The sequence below is a fragment of the Oryx dammah genome, unplaced genomic scaffold (genome assembly GCF_014754425.2).
Source record: "Oryx dammah isolate SB20612 unplaced genomic scaffold, SCBI_Odam_1.1 HiC_scaffold_5, whole genome shotgun sequence".
NCBI lineage: Eukaryota > Metazoa > Chordata > Mammalia > Artiodactyla > Bovidae > Oryx > Oryx dammah.
The window spans coordinates 88,926,406-88,942,692 of record NW_024070189.1 but is presented as its reverse complement, the minus strand read 5'-3'; the positions used below and the strand labels follow the sequence as shown (position 1 = coordinate 88,942,692).

The window sequence follows — 16,287 nt, the reverse complement described above, 5'->3', positions numbered from 1 at the left end:
GCTGCCACAGTGGGGGTGGGGCCAGGACCTGGCTAGGCGGAGCTGGTTTGCCTTCTCCCAGCATTCCTCTGCAGGGATCCAGGGCCGCCCGAGTGCTCAGTTTTAGGGCCCAGGTGCGCTGGGCAGGTGCAAGCCCCACCAGTAGGCCACTCTCTGCACCCTGGTGCAAAAAGCCAAGCACACAAAACTAACCATCGCAGTCTTTGGTCCATGCCTTCCCCCAGAAACCCACCCTCAGACCCTCTGGGAGGTGCCTCTGTGCCTGGCCATGGCCGTGGCTGTGAGCAGGCCAAGGGCCCACCTCCGGCTGCCACGAGCCCAAGGTCTTGGTTCTGGGCAAGGTGCAGGACAGTGGGCAACACCCTGACAGCCATCGACCTGCCAGGCGACCCTCCCTCTCTCTCTGCCTCCCGGGGACAGACCTGAGAAGATTCTGAAAAAGTCCCCACCGCACCCCGACTGTTTCCGAAATGGCCACAAAATACAACAAAATAAAGAGCGACTCTGGGTCCCTGTGGCCCCCTCGGTGTTGGGGTTGGCTCTGGAGCCCAGGAGCCCTCCCAGGGGGAGCACAGGGGCTGGAAGCCCCCCTCCCCCCAACCCTGACCACAGAACCCGACGCACCTGGGCTTCCACCCCCGGGCTCCCACCAAAGGCAGGACTGCCAGAGGCCCTGGGCTGCAGTTTTGTTTCCTCAAAAAAAAAAAGAAAAAAAAAATGGTTAGGCACTTCCCAGGGCGGGCAGCGGGGGGCGCCACCCACCCCCACTTCTTGGAGTCCGGCGCAGAAACAGGGCGACTGTGGTGAGGGTGTCAATAACTTAACACGGGAGGAAAGAGAAGCCCAGCCACTGCGTCTCCGCGGCTCCGAGATCAAGGGGAAACCGGCCATGTCCTGCGACCCGGCGCCGCTGCTGGTGCCGGGTCTCCTCTCTGCCTGTCTGCTGTGGGTTCTCTTTTTTTTCCTTTTTTTTTTTTTTTTTAGAAAAAAGCAAGCCACAAGTCAAGGCCAGAAAAAGGCGGCCTCTGCCACTGACAAAGACGAGAAGGTGCACGAGGTGTGTAGGAAGAGAGGTGTACGTCCCCTGATAACTGTGAAATAAAAACCATTTGTTTAAAAATATGAAACCCCGACTCGTGGGGCGGCTGGCGACCGGCAGGCGGCTGGCGGGAGTCCCGGTCACACCAGGTTGTACTCCTTCAGGTTGAGCTGCAGGATGGTGTCCTTGACAGCGGCGAAGACGAAACGGATGTTCTCCGTGTCGGTGGCGCAGGTGAAGTGCGAGTAGATGATCTTGTCGCTGTCGGGGTTCAGGTCCACGAACATCTTCAGGATGAACTCCCGGGCGGCCTGCGCGTCCCGCTGGGGGCCTGGTAGGGGCGGGGCAGGGCGGGGTGAGCCGGGGTGGGGGAGGCTCTGGGAAAAGGTCCCTGTCCTGGCCTGGGGTCGGCCCCCCCTCACCTAACCCCTCACTCATCTCCACCCGCCTCCTCTCCCCACCTCCCTCACTCCTGCCTCACCTCTGTGGATTCGGCCCACAGCACACCCCACGCTAGGGCGCGTGTCAATAACGCACCTCCAACTACATCCCTGGCCCCCACACCCCAGAGCCTCCTGTGCTCACCCACCGCCCACCCCAGCCCGGAGCCCACACTTCTGGCCCCACCCAGCCTCCTGGCTCCATAGGCAGCATCTTGGGGGACATGTCCTGGAACATCTGTGATGCTCCTTCCTTCCCCGCCACCAGCCAGGGTGGGAGTGGTGGAGCTCTGGCCACTCCCCAGACCTCCAGGGATCTCCAGGTGGGAGGTGGGGATGGTCCTGGGTCCACCTGCATCTCCAGGGCCCCCCACCTCCCAGTGCCCAAGCCTGGGGAGGCAGGGGACACACCAGCGAGCAGTGACCGCAGGGCACCCCCTCCCACAGACACTCGCCTGGGGGACACCAAGGTCTCCCACCCTCCAGGGTCCCAGGAGGCACTCGCGAAGCTTAGCCACACTAACTGCTGTGGCCTCCCTACGGCGTCTAGAAGCACCGCCCTGCACCACAGACCAGGACACCGAGGCCCAGAGAGGGTAAGGGATGGCTGGCGGGGCGCCTCACCGTCGAACTCCGGGAAGTAGTCCACCAGGTGGGAGTGGAGGATCTTGTCCTCCAGCAGGTCCTTCTTGTTGAGGAAGAGGATGACAGATGAGTTCTGGAACCAGGGGTAGGTGACAATGGTCCTGAACAGCGCCTTGCTCTCCTCCATGCGGTTCTGCGGGGAGGGTGGTAGGCTGGCATCAGGCCCCCCAGAAGGGCCTGTGGCCCACATCCCCAGGTTCAGTGCGGGCCTCACCTCGTTGTCTGACTCCACCAGCACTTGGTCGTACTCACTAAGGGCCACAAGGAACATGATGGACGTCACGTTCTCAAAGCAGTGAATCCACTTCCTCCGCTCGGACCTCTGGCCCCCCACATCCACCATCCTGCACAGCGGGGCACACAGGCTCAATACTGGGTTGCAGAAGACACTGCCCCCGCAGCAAACCCTGTCTCCCCCAGGACGGCTGCATTGGCCAGAGCCACAAGGACCCCCTGATGGCATCGGAGCCCGTCCCTCAGTCATCTGTCACAGGCAGCAGAGACCATCAAACACTGGAATTCCCAGCCACAGCAAGAGCTAGCCTGCTGCTTCTCTGCAGAGGCTCAGGGACACTGATGCTGATACTGGCGGGTAGAAGGCAAGGGTTGGGGTGGGGCGAAGGGACAGGGACATGCTGTGACCGGTGACAGGTCTCTCTTCCTACTTGTGAGTTTCCTAAGTTTTCTATGACGAGGAAACACTACTTTTAAAGCGGACAGTGAGGACAGCGGCCTGAGAAGGTGGGGAAGGGCCAAGGGGCAGCTCTAGACAAAGGCCACAGCAGGTGCAGGGTGGGGGCCAAAATGAAGTGATGTGATGAATACCCGGGATGTGGGGTTTGGGAGGAGGCTTGCCACAGGCCCCATCTGTGCCCTGTGGGGCTCTGCCATCCCAGACTCTATCAAGAATCTGAAACAGACCAAAATGCTTAACTCTCACCAGAAAATGTACCGTCAGGCATGGGTGGGGTGATGCCTACAACTTCTGAGGGCCATCAGGGGCTCTGATGGTGAAAAAGGGTGAAGGGGGCAGGCAGGGGGACCCAAGGTTCTCTCCCTGTCCCAGGAGACTTCGCCTGAGCAGTAGGGTCCCAGGGGGCAGAGTTGGGTCTCCAGCCAGAGGGCACCTCAAGGTTAACCTGACAGAGTTGGCTGGCACTTCCAGGTGCAGGGCAGCATCTGCCAGCAGCGTTGTCTCTGGGCCCCGACCTGAGGTGGGCTCGCCCAGCAGAGGGGACCCTGTGAAGTGGTGGCAGGGAGGGAGGGCTCGCAGCCACAGCAGACTCCCCTCGCCCCCTGCCCCCTGCCCCCGGAGCCTGGGCCCTGGTTACAGTTGTACAGCCTCATCTGGGAGTGGGGTCCCCTGCAGGCATCACCAGTTAGGACACAGTCACCCCAGAGCAGGGCCCTGAACCCAGGGACTGGTGGTGTCACCGTAAGAGGGAAATGTGGGCACAGACATGGGAAGGAGCCACATGATAACGACAGGGAGACAGAGCAATGTGGCTATGAGCCAGGGAATGCTGCAGGCAGCCAGCACCACCAGAGCCAGGAGGCATGGGACAGATGACTCCCACACCCTCAGGGGTCCCAACCCTGCTGCCACCTTGACCCCAGACAGCTGGTCTGCAGAGCTGGGAGAGGACGCATTTCTATGGTTTAAGTTTGCCCATCTGTGGTCATCTGTTATGGCTGTCCCAAGAGACACGCTTGGCAGCTCTGGACAAGCTATGATCTCATGGAGTGGCAGGGCCTGTCCTTGGGGACGGCTCTGAGTCCACTCTGGCCACACGGCCTGCAGGACAGGGTTGCTGAGGGGCCTTCAGGTCATTCCACTGCCCAGAGCACCCCTGCTCTGGCCCGGACTCCAGAGCCCCCCACCCACCTGCAGGCACCCGCTTCCTCCTCCGTCTGAAGCCATACTCCCCAGGCCACCTCCATTCAGCCCCTGAACGCCACGAGGCCCTGGCTCCCTGGGAAACCTGGGGACAGCCGCAGATGACAACCCCTCGCTGGTGGCCCCCCCGGGGCCCGGGCACCTGAAGATGATGTTCTCCAGGTCAAAGGGGTACTCGATGATGCCCGTGGTGGGCACGCGCACCCGCAGCACGTCCTGCTGGGTGGGCAGGTAGCCTGAGGTGGCAATGCGGTCCACGTCCGTCAGGTAGCTGCAACACAGTGGGGGGTGGGCTCAGGCAGGCTGGAGGGGCCTCCCTCCACCCGTGGTCTCCCTCGACTGCCCTGGGCCCCTGAGTGGCTGGGAGGGGCCGAAGCAGCCCAAGTACTTGGGACAGAATGGACAGGGATGAAATGAGGCCGCAGGGAAGGCATGGGATAGAGCCCCCGTCGCCTCTGGGAGCCAGCTATCAGGGCTGGGGATGGAGCAGGGGTTCCAAGAGAGACTGTGGGCTGGAGGGGTAGCTTTTCAAAACCAGGCCTACTCCTTTGGAACAGTTTTAGCTACACAGAAAAGGGGCAGAGACAACAGAAGGCCCCACAGATGCCCGCCTCCCTGGGCGAATCATCCGCGTCTCTCTCAGCTGAAGAGCAGCGTGCAGACAGCGTCACCCAACATCTTGTCCACTCCCCTCCGCTGTCCCCAGGCACTGCCCTAGCCCCACTCACTACTTGGTGAGGTCCAAGAGCTGGTACTCACACTCCCCACCCCATCCACACCCCCACATCCCCTTTCCCAGCCTTCAGCACACCCCGGCCCCACTCACTACTTGGCGGAGTCTGAGAGCTGGTACTCGCGCCGGCGGTCATAGCACTCCTGGATGCCGGGGTCGTTCCATAGGGTCTTGATGGCGCTCACGTACCGGTGCTCGAAGGTCGTCACCTTTTCCACATCCACCTCCCGGATTAGGAGTGCGTTGGCCTGCAGGGAGAGGGGTAGGCAAGGGGGACACAGTGCCAGTGACCAACTCAGAACCATCGACTTCCATTTCCCGTGAACACAAATCAGAGCACAGTGACAGGCAGTGACCGTTCCCCAGGGCCAGCAAAACTCAGGACGAAAACTCAGGACGAAAGTGGCTCCCAGAAGCAAGAATGCCACATGCCTCAGTGCCCAGGTGCCCCCAAGGAGGGGACAGTAGGCTCTGAACAGGATGGAGGAACAAACACCGCAGAGCGGAACAAACACCGCAGAGCTCCCACGTTCCCAGGTCACAGGAGAGGAAACCAAGGCAGAGAGCTGCTCTGACCTGGGAAGAATCTGCCCCGTTTCTGGGCATACGGCTCTGGAAACCCTCAGAGTCTCTGTACTCTGTGTGCAGCTGGGACAGGGCTGGGGGCCAGAGCCACCTACCAAGGAGTGGAGGCTTGGTTCATCAAAGAGGCCCGATGACTCACACCTCCAGGATGGAGCCTCCACACAGACCCTGGAGTACAGGGCTTGGAGACCCGCTCCTCAAGAACTGCTGCCCAGAGAACCACACATGTGTGCACCATACACACATGTACACACTGGTGTGCACACACACACAACATGGGGCAGAAGGCTCTCAGGAGACCCCCCTTCCCCTTCAGCCCTGTGCTCAGGGTGGTCCAGTCACACTCAGCTGACTGACTGGGGAGGAGCCACGGTGGGGTGGACCACAGACAGGGAGCGAGGGGGCCCAGCCTGGGCTCTGGAACCCAAACCCTTGCCCTCCCAGTCGTGGCGCCCAGCCTCCAGTTTCCCCTACAGCCATGTCCTTCAGCCCCTCCCACTTCTCAGCCTAAGCCTTGAGAAGCAACTCTAGCCCCAGAAAACCTGCCTGACTGTGGATGCACGGAGATCAGGGACCAGAGGTCTGTTCCTGCAGCCACACTGTCCCTGCCATGGATGACAGGTAAGTGAGCAGGCAGAGCCTGTGCCAAGAAAGCTGCCATTTAGAGACAGGCCTCTATCCGCTGATCCCTGTTCCAGACTCTGCTGGACTTCATGACCAAAGGTGGACCTGGAGGGGCCTCGAGTGGAAGTGATCTTAGAAATCAGAGGGTGAGAGGCTCCAGCAGGCCCCCACACTTGGCCCCACAGCCAGGCCGGCCAGGCCCCCAACCCATCACTGGGCTTCTAGGGACCCTGACAACAGCGGGCGTCAAGGCAGGAAGATGCCAACATCCAGTGAACTGGCTGTCTGAAGCCTCAAAGTGAAGGGATTAATGTATGTAAACCCTATGGGACATATGTGGAGTCTGGTGCCACTGTCAGCCTGGGCAACTCCTGGGGTTGAATGAGGAGTCCCTGAAAACAGATCCACAAAAGGAAAGCCAAGGGAGGCGGCCAGCAAGAGACCACTGTGATGCCCAACTAGGAGAACACCGCTCGGTCAGCAGAGGGGCAGCTGCTCCAGAGGGCAGACTAACAGGGACCCTGGACTCCACACTCCACTGCTGGGGACACACCCAGGAGAACGAGGATGCGCACACAACAGAAACTTGCACACGAATGTCCCAGTGGCATGTCCCCAAGAGCCAGAAAGTAGAGACAACCTCGTGTCCCTCGACGGATGATGAATAAACAGCTGTGGTCCATCCACATACAGAGCATGACTCAGCCACAAAGAGAAGCCGTGGCACTCGCTACCACGTGGACGGATCCTGAGAACATGACTCTCAGTGAGAAAAGCAGACACACAACACACAGAGTGTGATTCCACTGATGGGAAATGTCCAGAACAGGCCGATCCACACAGACACGGAGGTGGGTTCCTGGTTGTCAGGGGCTGGGGCCGGGGTTGGCGCGGAGGGGTGACTGCTGATGGGGACATGGTTTCTCTCTGGTACGATAAGAGTGTTCTGGAACTAGAGATAATGGTTGCACAATGCCATGAATATGTTAAAAATGAGTAAAATGCACACTTTAAGTGGATGACTTCATATGTAAATGTTCTCAATAAAGCTGTTACAAAAGAAAGTAAGAGGAAGTGCCACTCTCTAGGGTCCCAAAGGTCCGATTCCGCGCGCGGAAGGCCTGCTGGACAGGCTGTGACCGGCTGCAGGATGCACAGCAGCACCGGGCCTCACCTTGTTCTGCTCGTACTTGTAGAGGATCTTCAGGGTCTCCATGGCGCGGATCATGGCCTGCATGGCGGTGAAGATGTTCTGGTACACCAGCTTGGTGAAGCCCCGCTTGTCCTCCTCCGAGTAGCCCGCCCCGTGGATGATGCGCATCTGCTTGATGAAGGTGCTCTTCCCGCTCTCGCCCGTGCCTGCAAACGGCCCAGTGAGGCCCCGGCCCTGGAGCCCCACCCATGTGGGGGCAAGGCGGGGACACGCCTGGCCCGGGCCGCTGCTGCCCCTAGAGTCAGGCGCCCTCCCCTGCACACCCACATCTACACGGGGAGCCAGGGAACCGAGCCTCTTAGGAGGTCAGGACGATGATGGGGGCAGGGACAGGAGGGGAGCGGCAGCTGCACCTGCAGCAACGGGGGTGTGAATTAACTCCGGCCGCAGCCAAGGAGCCCCAGGCTGCAACAGTGAAGGGCCTCTCCCAGACGCCACCTGCTTAACTGCGGGTGGCTGCAGGTTCACTCCCAGGTCCCAAGCACCCCTGTATGGCAGCGTCCCACCAATCCCTAGCTGCTCCTCTTCCATGACTTCCAACCAGAACAGCTTTCCTTCGGGGCATGAGTTTGGCATCTTGTGCACCTCAGGGAGGGGCGCGCAGAGGCTCTACCTCCTGAGAGCTGGGGATCAGAGTCAGCTGCAACCCCCCTGAGAGGGACCCCGGGGGCCTCTTCGTCCTCCCTTTCCTTACTCAGTGCACAGCGTGCCGGCGCCAGCCCCACCTGGCCCCACGGGCGCCAGCGCTCCCCAGGTCTCTCCTGCTTCAGCCCCTCACTGCCCTGTCGCCTCTAAGCGGCAAACCCATCTCCCCACTTTCATTCACCCCCAAGTATAGCCACAGCAATTTTACATTTCAATGTGTCCAGGAATCTCTGTGACACCTCCCTCGCAGAGCCAGAGCCTGATCCCCCTTTCCAACCCACAGAACCAGACCAAGGACAGCCTGGCACTGCGAGACAGTCCCAGAGGGCACTGGGCTCCCTGGTCTCTCTGGGGCTCTCTCAGGGGCTGGGGGGTAGCTCCGCAGGGACCCACATAGACAGGAGCTGTGTGAGGGGCCATGCTGGAACCCTCTCCTCAGAACCTGCCTGTGGTTTCTGGCTACTAAGTTCCAGGGGGATTTTACTGCACAGCAAGAGAGAACGCTAAACCCTAAGGACGCACTGCCTCAATCCCTACTGGATGACGAATGCAGGTCCCACTCACCCATGGACCGAAGGCCCAGGGCCCCCTTCTGGGGACTCAGAATCCCCCAGACTCACCCCAGCCCACCTGCCCAGGCTCATCCTCCTCACCCTGAGTGGCCTGTGCCCCTCACCCCGACTCGGGGGCCTGGGCTGCATGCTCTCCACACACTGTGGGGCTCACAGCCACCTGTGCCATGGGCAGGGGGCAGGAGCCCCCCTGCGCTGGAACCTATCACCATGCCTGCGGGGGTCTCTCTCAGGTATCTGCTGCCCGCCTCCTTCCTCAGGGGGGTTCCTGGAGAAGAGACAGGTTCTGAGTGCCCCACAGTGACCACGTTGTCCTGCAGCAGGAGGCCCTCCACCTGCGTCTGAATAACTGACTGCAGGAGGCCCCCTGGGGAGACCCGAGACTCAAGATGGACAAAGCGGGAGCCTCATGCAGCCGCCCCTTCTAGGATATCCATCAAGGCCCTTGGTCCTTGTCTGGTTCTGTCTCCAAGTGGTGACTACCCCTATGCCACCCTTCGCCTTCCTATCTCTGCACAACACCAACCAGGGCCAGTTGCCCACTCCCACAAAGGCCCCCCAGTTCTGGAGCAGGAGAGGATGACCCCACACCTTCCCAAGAGATCCACGAACCATCATTGCACGGGGTAGGGTGGGGGTGGGCAGGAGGTGGTGGCACACAGGAGTACCAAGTCCAGTGCGGTCTCCTCTGGACCAGGGTCCTCCCAACACCACTGCCATCGAGCTCATCACAGGTTCTATGGGCTGTGGAGCAGTCTCCTTGCCCCCACCCTCTTGATGCCCCTATCCTCAATGAAACAACCATGGATGTTCCCCAACAGAGCCCAAGGTCCTCTGGGGGCAGGATCGCCAGGGTAAGAATCACTGGTTTTGATAAAATTCTACTGTAAAAAGATACATGCCCTGCTGGTCGTCTGGACGGGTTTCTCACTGGAAACACCAGACGGTGGCCACTCAAGCCCAAGCCCCTGCAGGCCGCAGGTCAGCCAAGGTGGAGAGGGCGGCCTCTTGTGTTGAGGCCCCTCAACTGCAGGACAGACAAGTGAGCCACGTGAGTGCGAGGGTGCCAGGAGACCAGAGAGCACTGCCTCTGAGGCAGACATAGCCAGCATCTTCAGAACCGGCACCAGAGGGGTGAGCAGCCCCATAGTGCCCCCCAAAGGCAGTGCCAAGCACCAAGGCTCACACACACCAGCACATGGCCTGCACCCACAGCCAGGGACCATGGGCAGGGAGTGACCACTCAGGAGCCCTGAATGCAGGCCAGAGAGCAACCGAGGACAACAGGGATGGCCAAGGGCCTGACACAGACACTGCCAGTGGGACACGCCCCAACCGAAAAACGGAAGATGGACCCCAAGGAAGCTGGAAACACGATCAACCCTGGAGACACAGGGGTCCTGGATAGGGCACATGGCCCAAACCCTGCTAGCACAGAGAAGCCGCTGTGAAGACAGAGCCGTGATCCAGGCCAGGAGCAAAAGGCACTGGTGAGGTGACAGGGCGAGATGGCCTTGACTGGCAATCACGTCACAGTGCCTGTGCCGAGTCCAACACAGTTCAGGGCGCATCTCAATTAAACCAGGTAGAACACAGCAAAAGGGACACCGCGGGACCAGAGTGGGACGTGGCAGCGTCACTTTGCCAGGAAGAACAGAGAAAAGCAAGGGGGCGGGGGGAGCTGGTCGCCACAGAGGCCCCCAGGGACAGCCCCACCAGTTAAGGGTTGTGTCAGCCGTGCTCGGGGCCAGCCCCTGCGGGAGCCTCCGCAGCAAGGCAGCAGCGTGACGGGCGGGAGCCCACAGGCCTGAGCTTGGCCACAACTGTGCCCGGGAGAGGGAGGGAGGAAAGGGTCTGGGCGTCCCCTCCAGACGCCCGTCTCCTGGGCCAACTCAGCCCACGTGCTACCAACAGCCAGGCCCCAGTGCACCCAACCCAACGTCTATCTGCGCAGAGAAGTCTCTGGGTACAAGGCCCGCCTGGCCCTCACAGCTGGACCCGTCTGCTGGGGCTGATGCCCAGGTGTCCCAGGCAGCTCCAGCTCACCCCAGCTCTTTGTCAGTCTCTCCAGAAGATCTGGTCACTTGTGCCCTTCAGCTAAAGACCCTTCAACGGCTGTCTGCAGGGGGAAGAGCAAGGCCTCACAAGCAAGACGGTGGAGAACCTGTGCTGGCCTTGTTCCAGCCCTACACCTGCACAGGGGACACACAGGGCACCCACGGCCACAACCCTCCCCTCCTGGCCATGCTCAGACCCCAGGCTTGCATCTGTGCATCCCTGGCCCCCGCCAACAGGACAGGCCCAACGTTACATGAGGACTCGACCACCCATCGGGCCCTCCCCCACCCAAACACTGCCCCAAATCTCTGCACAGAAACCCCAATTCATGTTTTCCAAGAAGCACTCCAGCACCCCCAACATCCCACCAGCTGAAGCCGGCTCCCTGAAGGCGGGGGTCTGCCTGCAGCCCCGCACCCCACGCCCCAGCCCAGGCCTGGCCCACAGAAGGCACCACACAAATTTTCTCTGAATGAACCAAAAGAACTTGGCTCCACCCGCGGTCTCGGCTCTGTCACACACACCCCACCCCCGAGCCCCCACCCCGAGCCCTCTGCATCCCCAGTGGCTACCCCAAGAACAGGTCAGCCCAGGCGAGGGAGGTCCTGGCTGTGGGGCCTGGCAGGGTCAGCCTGACGCAGCGGGCCCAGAGCCTGCAGGACGCCCTCTGGGCGCTCAGCGGCATCATCAGCCGCCCAGTCAAGACTGCCTGGAGAAGAGGAAGAAGAGCAGCCTGTCCTACGAGGGAGGGAGAAAGCCACAGCCTGCCTGCCAGGTCGGCCGAGATCTAAGACCTCGGATTAGGAGGAAGTGGGTCTGAGCCCGCAGCCGCCACTCTGAGATGGGAAAGCTGGGGGCAGGGCCAGGGCTTGGAGGGCAGAAAGGAGGCGCTGGGCTGACCTCATCGCTGGGGCCTCTTGTGTGCAGCAGGTGGCCACTATCCAGCAAGAGAACATCAGCGTCAGAAGCTGGGGTTCAGGGCTGCCGCCTGGCCGTCCCTAACCCCTGGACATGGGCAGTGAAGCCAGGAAGCCCAGGAGCCCTGGCGAGAACACTGCCGGATATCTGGGCTCCTGAAGACACAGCCAGAAATCCTGTGTCAACAGGTCTAAGATCAAAGAAGGACTCCAACTTCATGCCAGGACAAAAAAGCGCAGACTCCTCATATATGTAGTCAAGGACAGCACCTGCATGCTCCCCTTGTCCCCACTGGCCTATTCATTCATTCATTCATTCACTGGTAGGTCTATCACCCCACCTCCCAGGCATAGAGAGGTCACGAAGCTTCACTGAGGTCACACAGCTGGTAACTGTCAGACCTCAACAGGCTCAGAGCTTCCGGCTTCATGTCAGTCTGTCTCCCCGTGGTCCGTGTGTCGGCCACCCAGGGAAGAGAGAGAATGCAGGAGCACCAGGAGGACAGTCGCAGGGCCTTGAAGACACCACAGCTGTGGTTTTGAGGCAGACAAGGGCCAGAGGGAGGACATGGGATGGGCCTTGGGACTCACCCCTTTATCTGACCTCCACACAGTGGCTGCCAAGCCGGCAGGGCCCTGTCCTGCCCAGGTGGCTCCAGATGCAGGACACCAGAGCCCTCCAGGCCAGCCCTACTCGTCCCCACAGGCTGGGGCCCAGTACAGCCCTCTCTGAAGTCTGACTCTCAGGAGTCAGGAGAACGGCTGTGAGTTCCCCCACCCCGCATACCCACTGCGGCTCAGGAGCGACGGGGCGACCCACCTCCCATTCAAACTTCCCCCTCCTCAGGCCTTGTGAGGGCTCTGACCTTCCAGCTCTGGGCCTGATCAAGGTCCACGAGCAAACCTCCATGGTGGGGGCTGGGATCAGAACAGGGCCTGGCTCTGAGGGCCAAGCTCCAGAGACCTCCCTGAGGGGTAGCAAGGCCTGCACAGCAGCAGCGGGACACCGGCCAGTGCAACACTGTGGATGGAAATGGGCGCAGAGGGTGCTTCCCATCCGACATATCGCTCCACCTGAACCCCCCATAGCCCTGCAGTCAGTGGGACACAGCCTTTCACAGAAGAGAAACCGAGGCTCAGGAGGCACCGGGGACCAAACCCCCTCCCAGGGGCACTTGGGCAAAGCGTCAGGTAAGGAGAAGACAGCGCCTAGCACTGGCTCAGCACCACTGTGCACCAAGCACCTCGCAGGCATCACAGCCTTAGCCCCCAACAGACGGGTGTCGCAGGAGGCCCTCCACACCCGCTCGCAGGAGGCCTCAGGCAGGTAGGAACTGTGAGCTGTCCTGAGTCACTGTCTGTCCATGCCCTGGGGCAGAGGGCAATGGGCCCTCTGAGCAGGAAGCCTCACATGCAGGAGAGATGTGAGAACGCCCAAGCCGGGGCACCCAGGCATCCCCATTCCACCTGCCTGGAGGAACTGTGTTCAATTGAGCAGAGTCACCCAGCAAATGTCTCAGAGGCCTGCAGGGCTCTGTGCTGGCTGAGGGGTAGCAGCTCCTAGAGGGGGCACGTCGTGAGGGGAACAATGGGGACACCTTGGCAGCAACTGGCCAGGTGCCCTGCAGAGGAGAGACAGCGGCCACCTGGGAGACAAGGGGCTGGGGCATGGGGGCACAAATTCCTACAGCCGGCAAGCCTGAGGCCGGGGTCCCAGTGCTGAGAAGCTGGAGTTCCACCAAAACAATACCCCTGCACGTGGGCACCTCCAAAACCCAAGGAGACGCCCTGGACACCATGGTGTCCCACCACGGACACCAGGCCAACAGGCCGATGGCTCCCTGTCCTGATAGGAGAGGAGCCCTGCGGGGACCAAAGATGCCACTGCCCTGGGCTCCGCACATGCGTCCAGGCTCAGCCCAGAACAGACCCGCCCACCTAGGGCTGGACTTTGCCCCCAAGACCGAGTGGGGCAGAGGAGGGATAAGTGGGCTCCCCTCCCTCCTGCCAGGGGTCCCTACTGCAGCCACTTCCAAATGCCCAGCCCCCAGCTCCGGAGCAGCAGTGACCACGGGGAGCAGCAGGGAGCAGGGCTCCACCACAAAAATCAGAAAGTGAAACCTCCTGTGGTTAAACATCCGAACGGAGCACTTCCTCGGGGCTCTCAGCAGCTCCACCGAGGCTCCTGGAGGCTGGGACGCATATGTGTGCAGGAGTCGGGGCCCAGGGACAAGCCTGGAGACAGCTTGGGGCCCCTGGGAAGGGAGAGTCCCGTCCTCCCACGCAGCACACAGGGCACCGAAAGGCGTCCTGAAAGCGGGTCCAGGCTTCTGTGCCTCCAGGGACGGCGCCTACCTAGCTCTTAAGCCCCTAAGACACACTCTGGGGTGGGTTGCGAGGGGTGGCTGCAAGGAGTGGCCCAGAGGCCCCAGAGGCTTCCAGCTCTCGGGGTCCATGGAGGACACACAAGGCCACCACCAACAGCCACGGCCACGTTCCACTCGTGCCTCAAAGCGGGGCAGGCACACCCTTCCCGCTGGGGCCACCACACCCCAGGCCGGATTCCGGGCCTTTCCACCGCCGCGGGCCGGACAGGAAGCCTGTGGAACTGACCGCCCTGCTTTATTTAGAAATCCCCAAGCCGCTCTGTTGCTCAGCTCCCAGAGCGGCGCTTCCCGCAGCAGGCCTCAGCTCTCTAGGGAAACCTGCTCTGAGGAGCAGAAACCTGGCCTAAGGGGTCTCCTCCATGGGTCTCCTCATTTGCCCCAAGAGGGGTCCCAGGAAGTGAAAGCCGGCCAGCCTGCCTGGGACCCCCGCCAGGAGCTTCTACCTGGGCCTCGGGTCTCTCTTGCAAAGCAGGAGAGCGACGCTGAGCCACAGGGACCTCAGTCTACCCTCTGCAGTTCCCCCCGACACCTGGGGGTCACCTGGTCCCCACCACAGACAAACTGTCCACAAGGACACGGCCAGGAGTAACAAGACCAACCAAACCGAATCATCACCCACATTTGCAGACATACTGAGTGTTGAGTGCAAGCACATATGTGGCTTTGGATCATACAAACAAGAACAGTCACTTTTTAAGCATCCCGACACATGACGAAACAACCTACACCGATCACTACCGGCTCTGTCACACACACTGTACTCTGTGTACTGACACAGCGCAGAGCTGATTCCAATAACACAAACGGGGGTGACCCTGCGCTCAGGCGACACGGGGTCAACGTCCAGGGACCTCTGTGGTTGTCAGGACCTGGGGTGCTTCTGGTGTCGAGTGGGCGGGGCTGCTGTTCAGCATCACCACCCCCCACCCCACCCCTCGCAGCACGTTCCCTGGACTTCTGCCCCACATTTACAGCCGCCCTCCTGGGGTCATTAACCTTCACCTTGGACCTGCAGGCACTCATCTTCCTATCTGCCCCCGTGCCTAGGACTTAACAGCTTCCCGGGCGGGTGCAGACACCCCGTCCTGACCCTGGACACACTCTGATCCGCTTCAAGGCTCCTCGGCCCAGGCCCAGCGAGGGTGCAAGGAGTATAGGCCACCAACCCACATCCTGGAACCCCAGGTCACTTCAGAGCCTGGGTGCACACAGGGCAGGCGGAAACTCACGGAGCCCCCAAGTAAGGTCCTCGGCCTGGTAATGGTAACGTGCTGTAACTTCCAAACACACCTCTGAATAAGGTCTACTCTACTGGCAAAAGCCAGCCTGCACCACGCTGTCCTCGCAGGTGCCACTTCTTACTTTTGATTGCAGAGGTAAGTCCTCCAACAGCCCTTATTTGGGGTGACAACACTGTGTCAACCACCAGACCGACCAGGTCCCTGCAACAGGTGTGCCATGGGGAGACGGAGACTGGAAGAGGGGTCTCCCTCAGGACGGGGAGGAGGACCAAGGCTCTCACTAGGACTAAGGAGAGGGGTCAAGGAGTCATCCAGTTCTGAAAAGCTGCCCAGGTTCCTTCAGGGGCTCCACCCACCCCAGCCCCAAGAAGAGAGGAAAGGTTGTCTTTTCCCCTTCGGGCTATACTCCACTGGGAAAGGAAGGGACACAGGTCTTCCTGGCAGAGGGAAGGGAGGTGGGGACCCACCTGAGGGCAAGTGGGGGGCGGGGGGGATGGTGATGTGTGTGTTTGTGGAGGAGGACAGGCCCTGTGTGCAGGGAACAGGGCTCCACCTGGTGGGAAGAGACGAGAAGGGATCCCAGGAAGCAAGGGTGCGTCTGATGGATTACAGCCCAAAGGTCTGGTCCCAAACAGATGCTAGGGTCAGCAAGGGGGCACACCTGGCGGGGTAGAGACCGGGGCCAGCCCAGTGCAGGGAGGGGGCTGGTCTCATGAGAAGGGGCAGACCCTCGATAGTTCTGGGGGCCAGGCCTGGAAGCAGAAGCTGTCCCTGCAGGGATCGGGGGTGGACAGCCAGGACAAAACTGATCCCAAAGGGCCCAAGGGACCCCAGCTGGGTAGTTGAGGCAGGGGCTGGCCTTGCAGGGACTGGGACCTACCATGGGCAGCACTGGCACAGGCACACCCTGAGGGTCCAGGGCGTTGATGTAGACAGGAGAGGCAGAAGCAGGCCCCTCTGATGTCAGGGGCTCAACTAGACACATGTGGAAGGGATGGGGTGGCCCAGAGACGGACAGCACAGGTAAGTAGGGTCTGACCCCAGACTCGGGCCCTGCACAGGTGGGTAGGCGCTGACGCCAGGCCCGGACCAGCAGCAGAAAGCACAGGTGGGTAGGCGCTGACCCCAGACCCGGCCCATAACAGACAGCACAGGTGAGTAGGCGCTGACCCCAGATCCGGGATCGCAGCGGACAGCACAGGTAGGTAGGGGCTGACCCTAGACCCGGGCCCTGCAGAGGACTGCACAGGTGGGTAGGCGCTGACCCCAGACCCGGGCCCTGCAGAGGACT

The 16,287-nt window shown here is 61.1% G+C and overlaps 1 protein-coding gene across 1 annotated transcript in view; it reads right to left on the bottom strand.

Annotated features, from left to right (window-relative positions):
- Positions 1-955: 955 nt before the first annotated feature.
- GNA11 (G protein subunit alpha 11) overlaps positions 956-16,287 on the bottom strand; it is a 15,708-nt gene continuing 376 nt past the window's right edge. Inside the window, exons 2-7 of the mRNA XM_040241906.1 lie at positions 7,138-7,322; positions 4,848-5,002; positions 4,164-4,292; positions 2,339-2,468; positions 2,104-2,257; positions 956-1,370 (exon numbers count right to left, since the gene is read on the bottom strand). Coding sequence (XP_040097840.1) covers positions 1,180-1,370; positions 2,104-2,257; positions 2,339-2,468; positions 4,164-4,292; positions 4,848-5,002; positions 7,138-7,322 — 944 coding nt within the window. The 3' untranslated portion in view covers positions 956-1,179. The remainder of the gene's footprint in view (positions 1,371-2,103; positions 2,258-2,338; positions 2,469-4,163; positions 4,293-4,847; positions 5,003-7,137; positions 7,323-16,287) is intronic.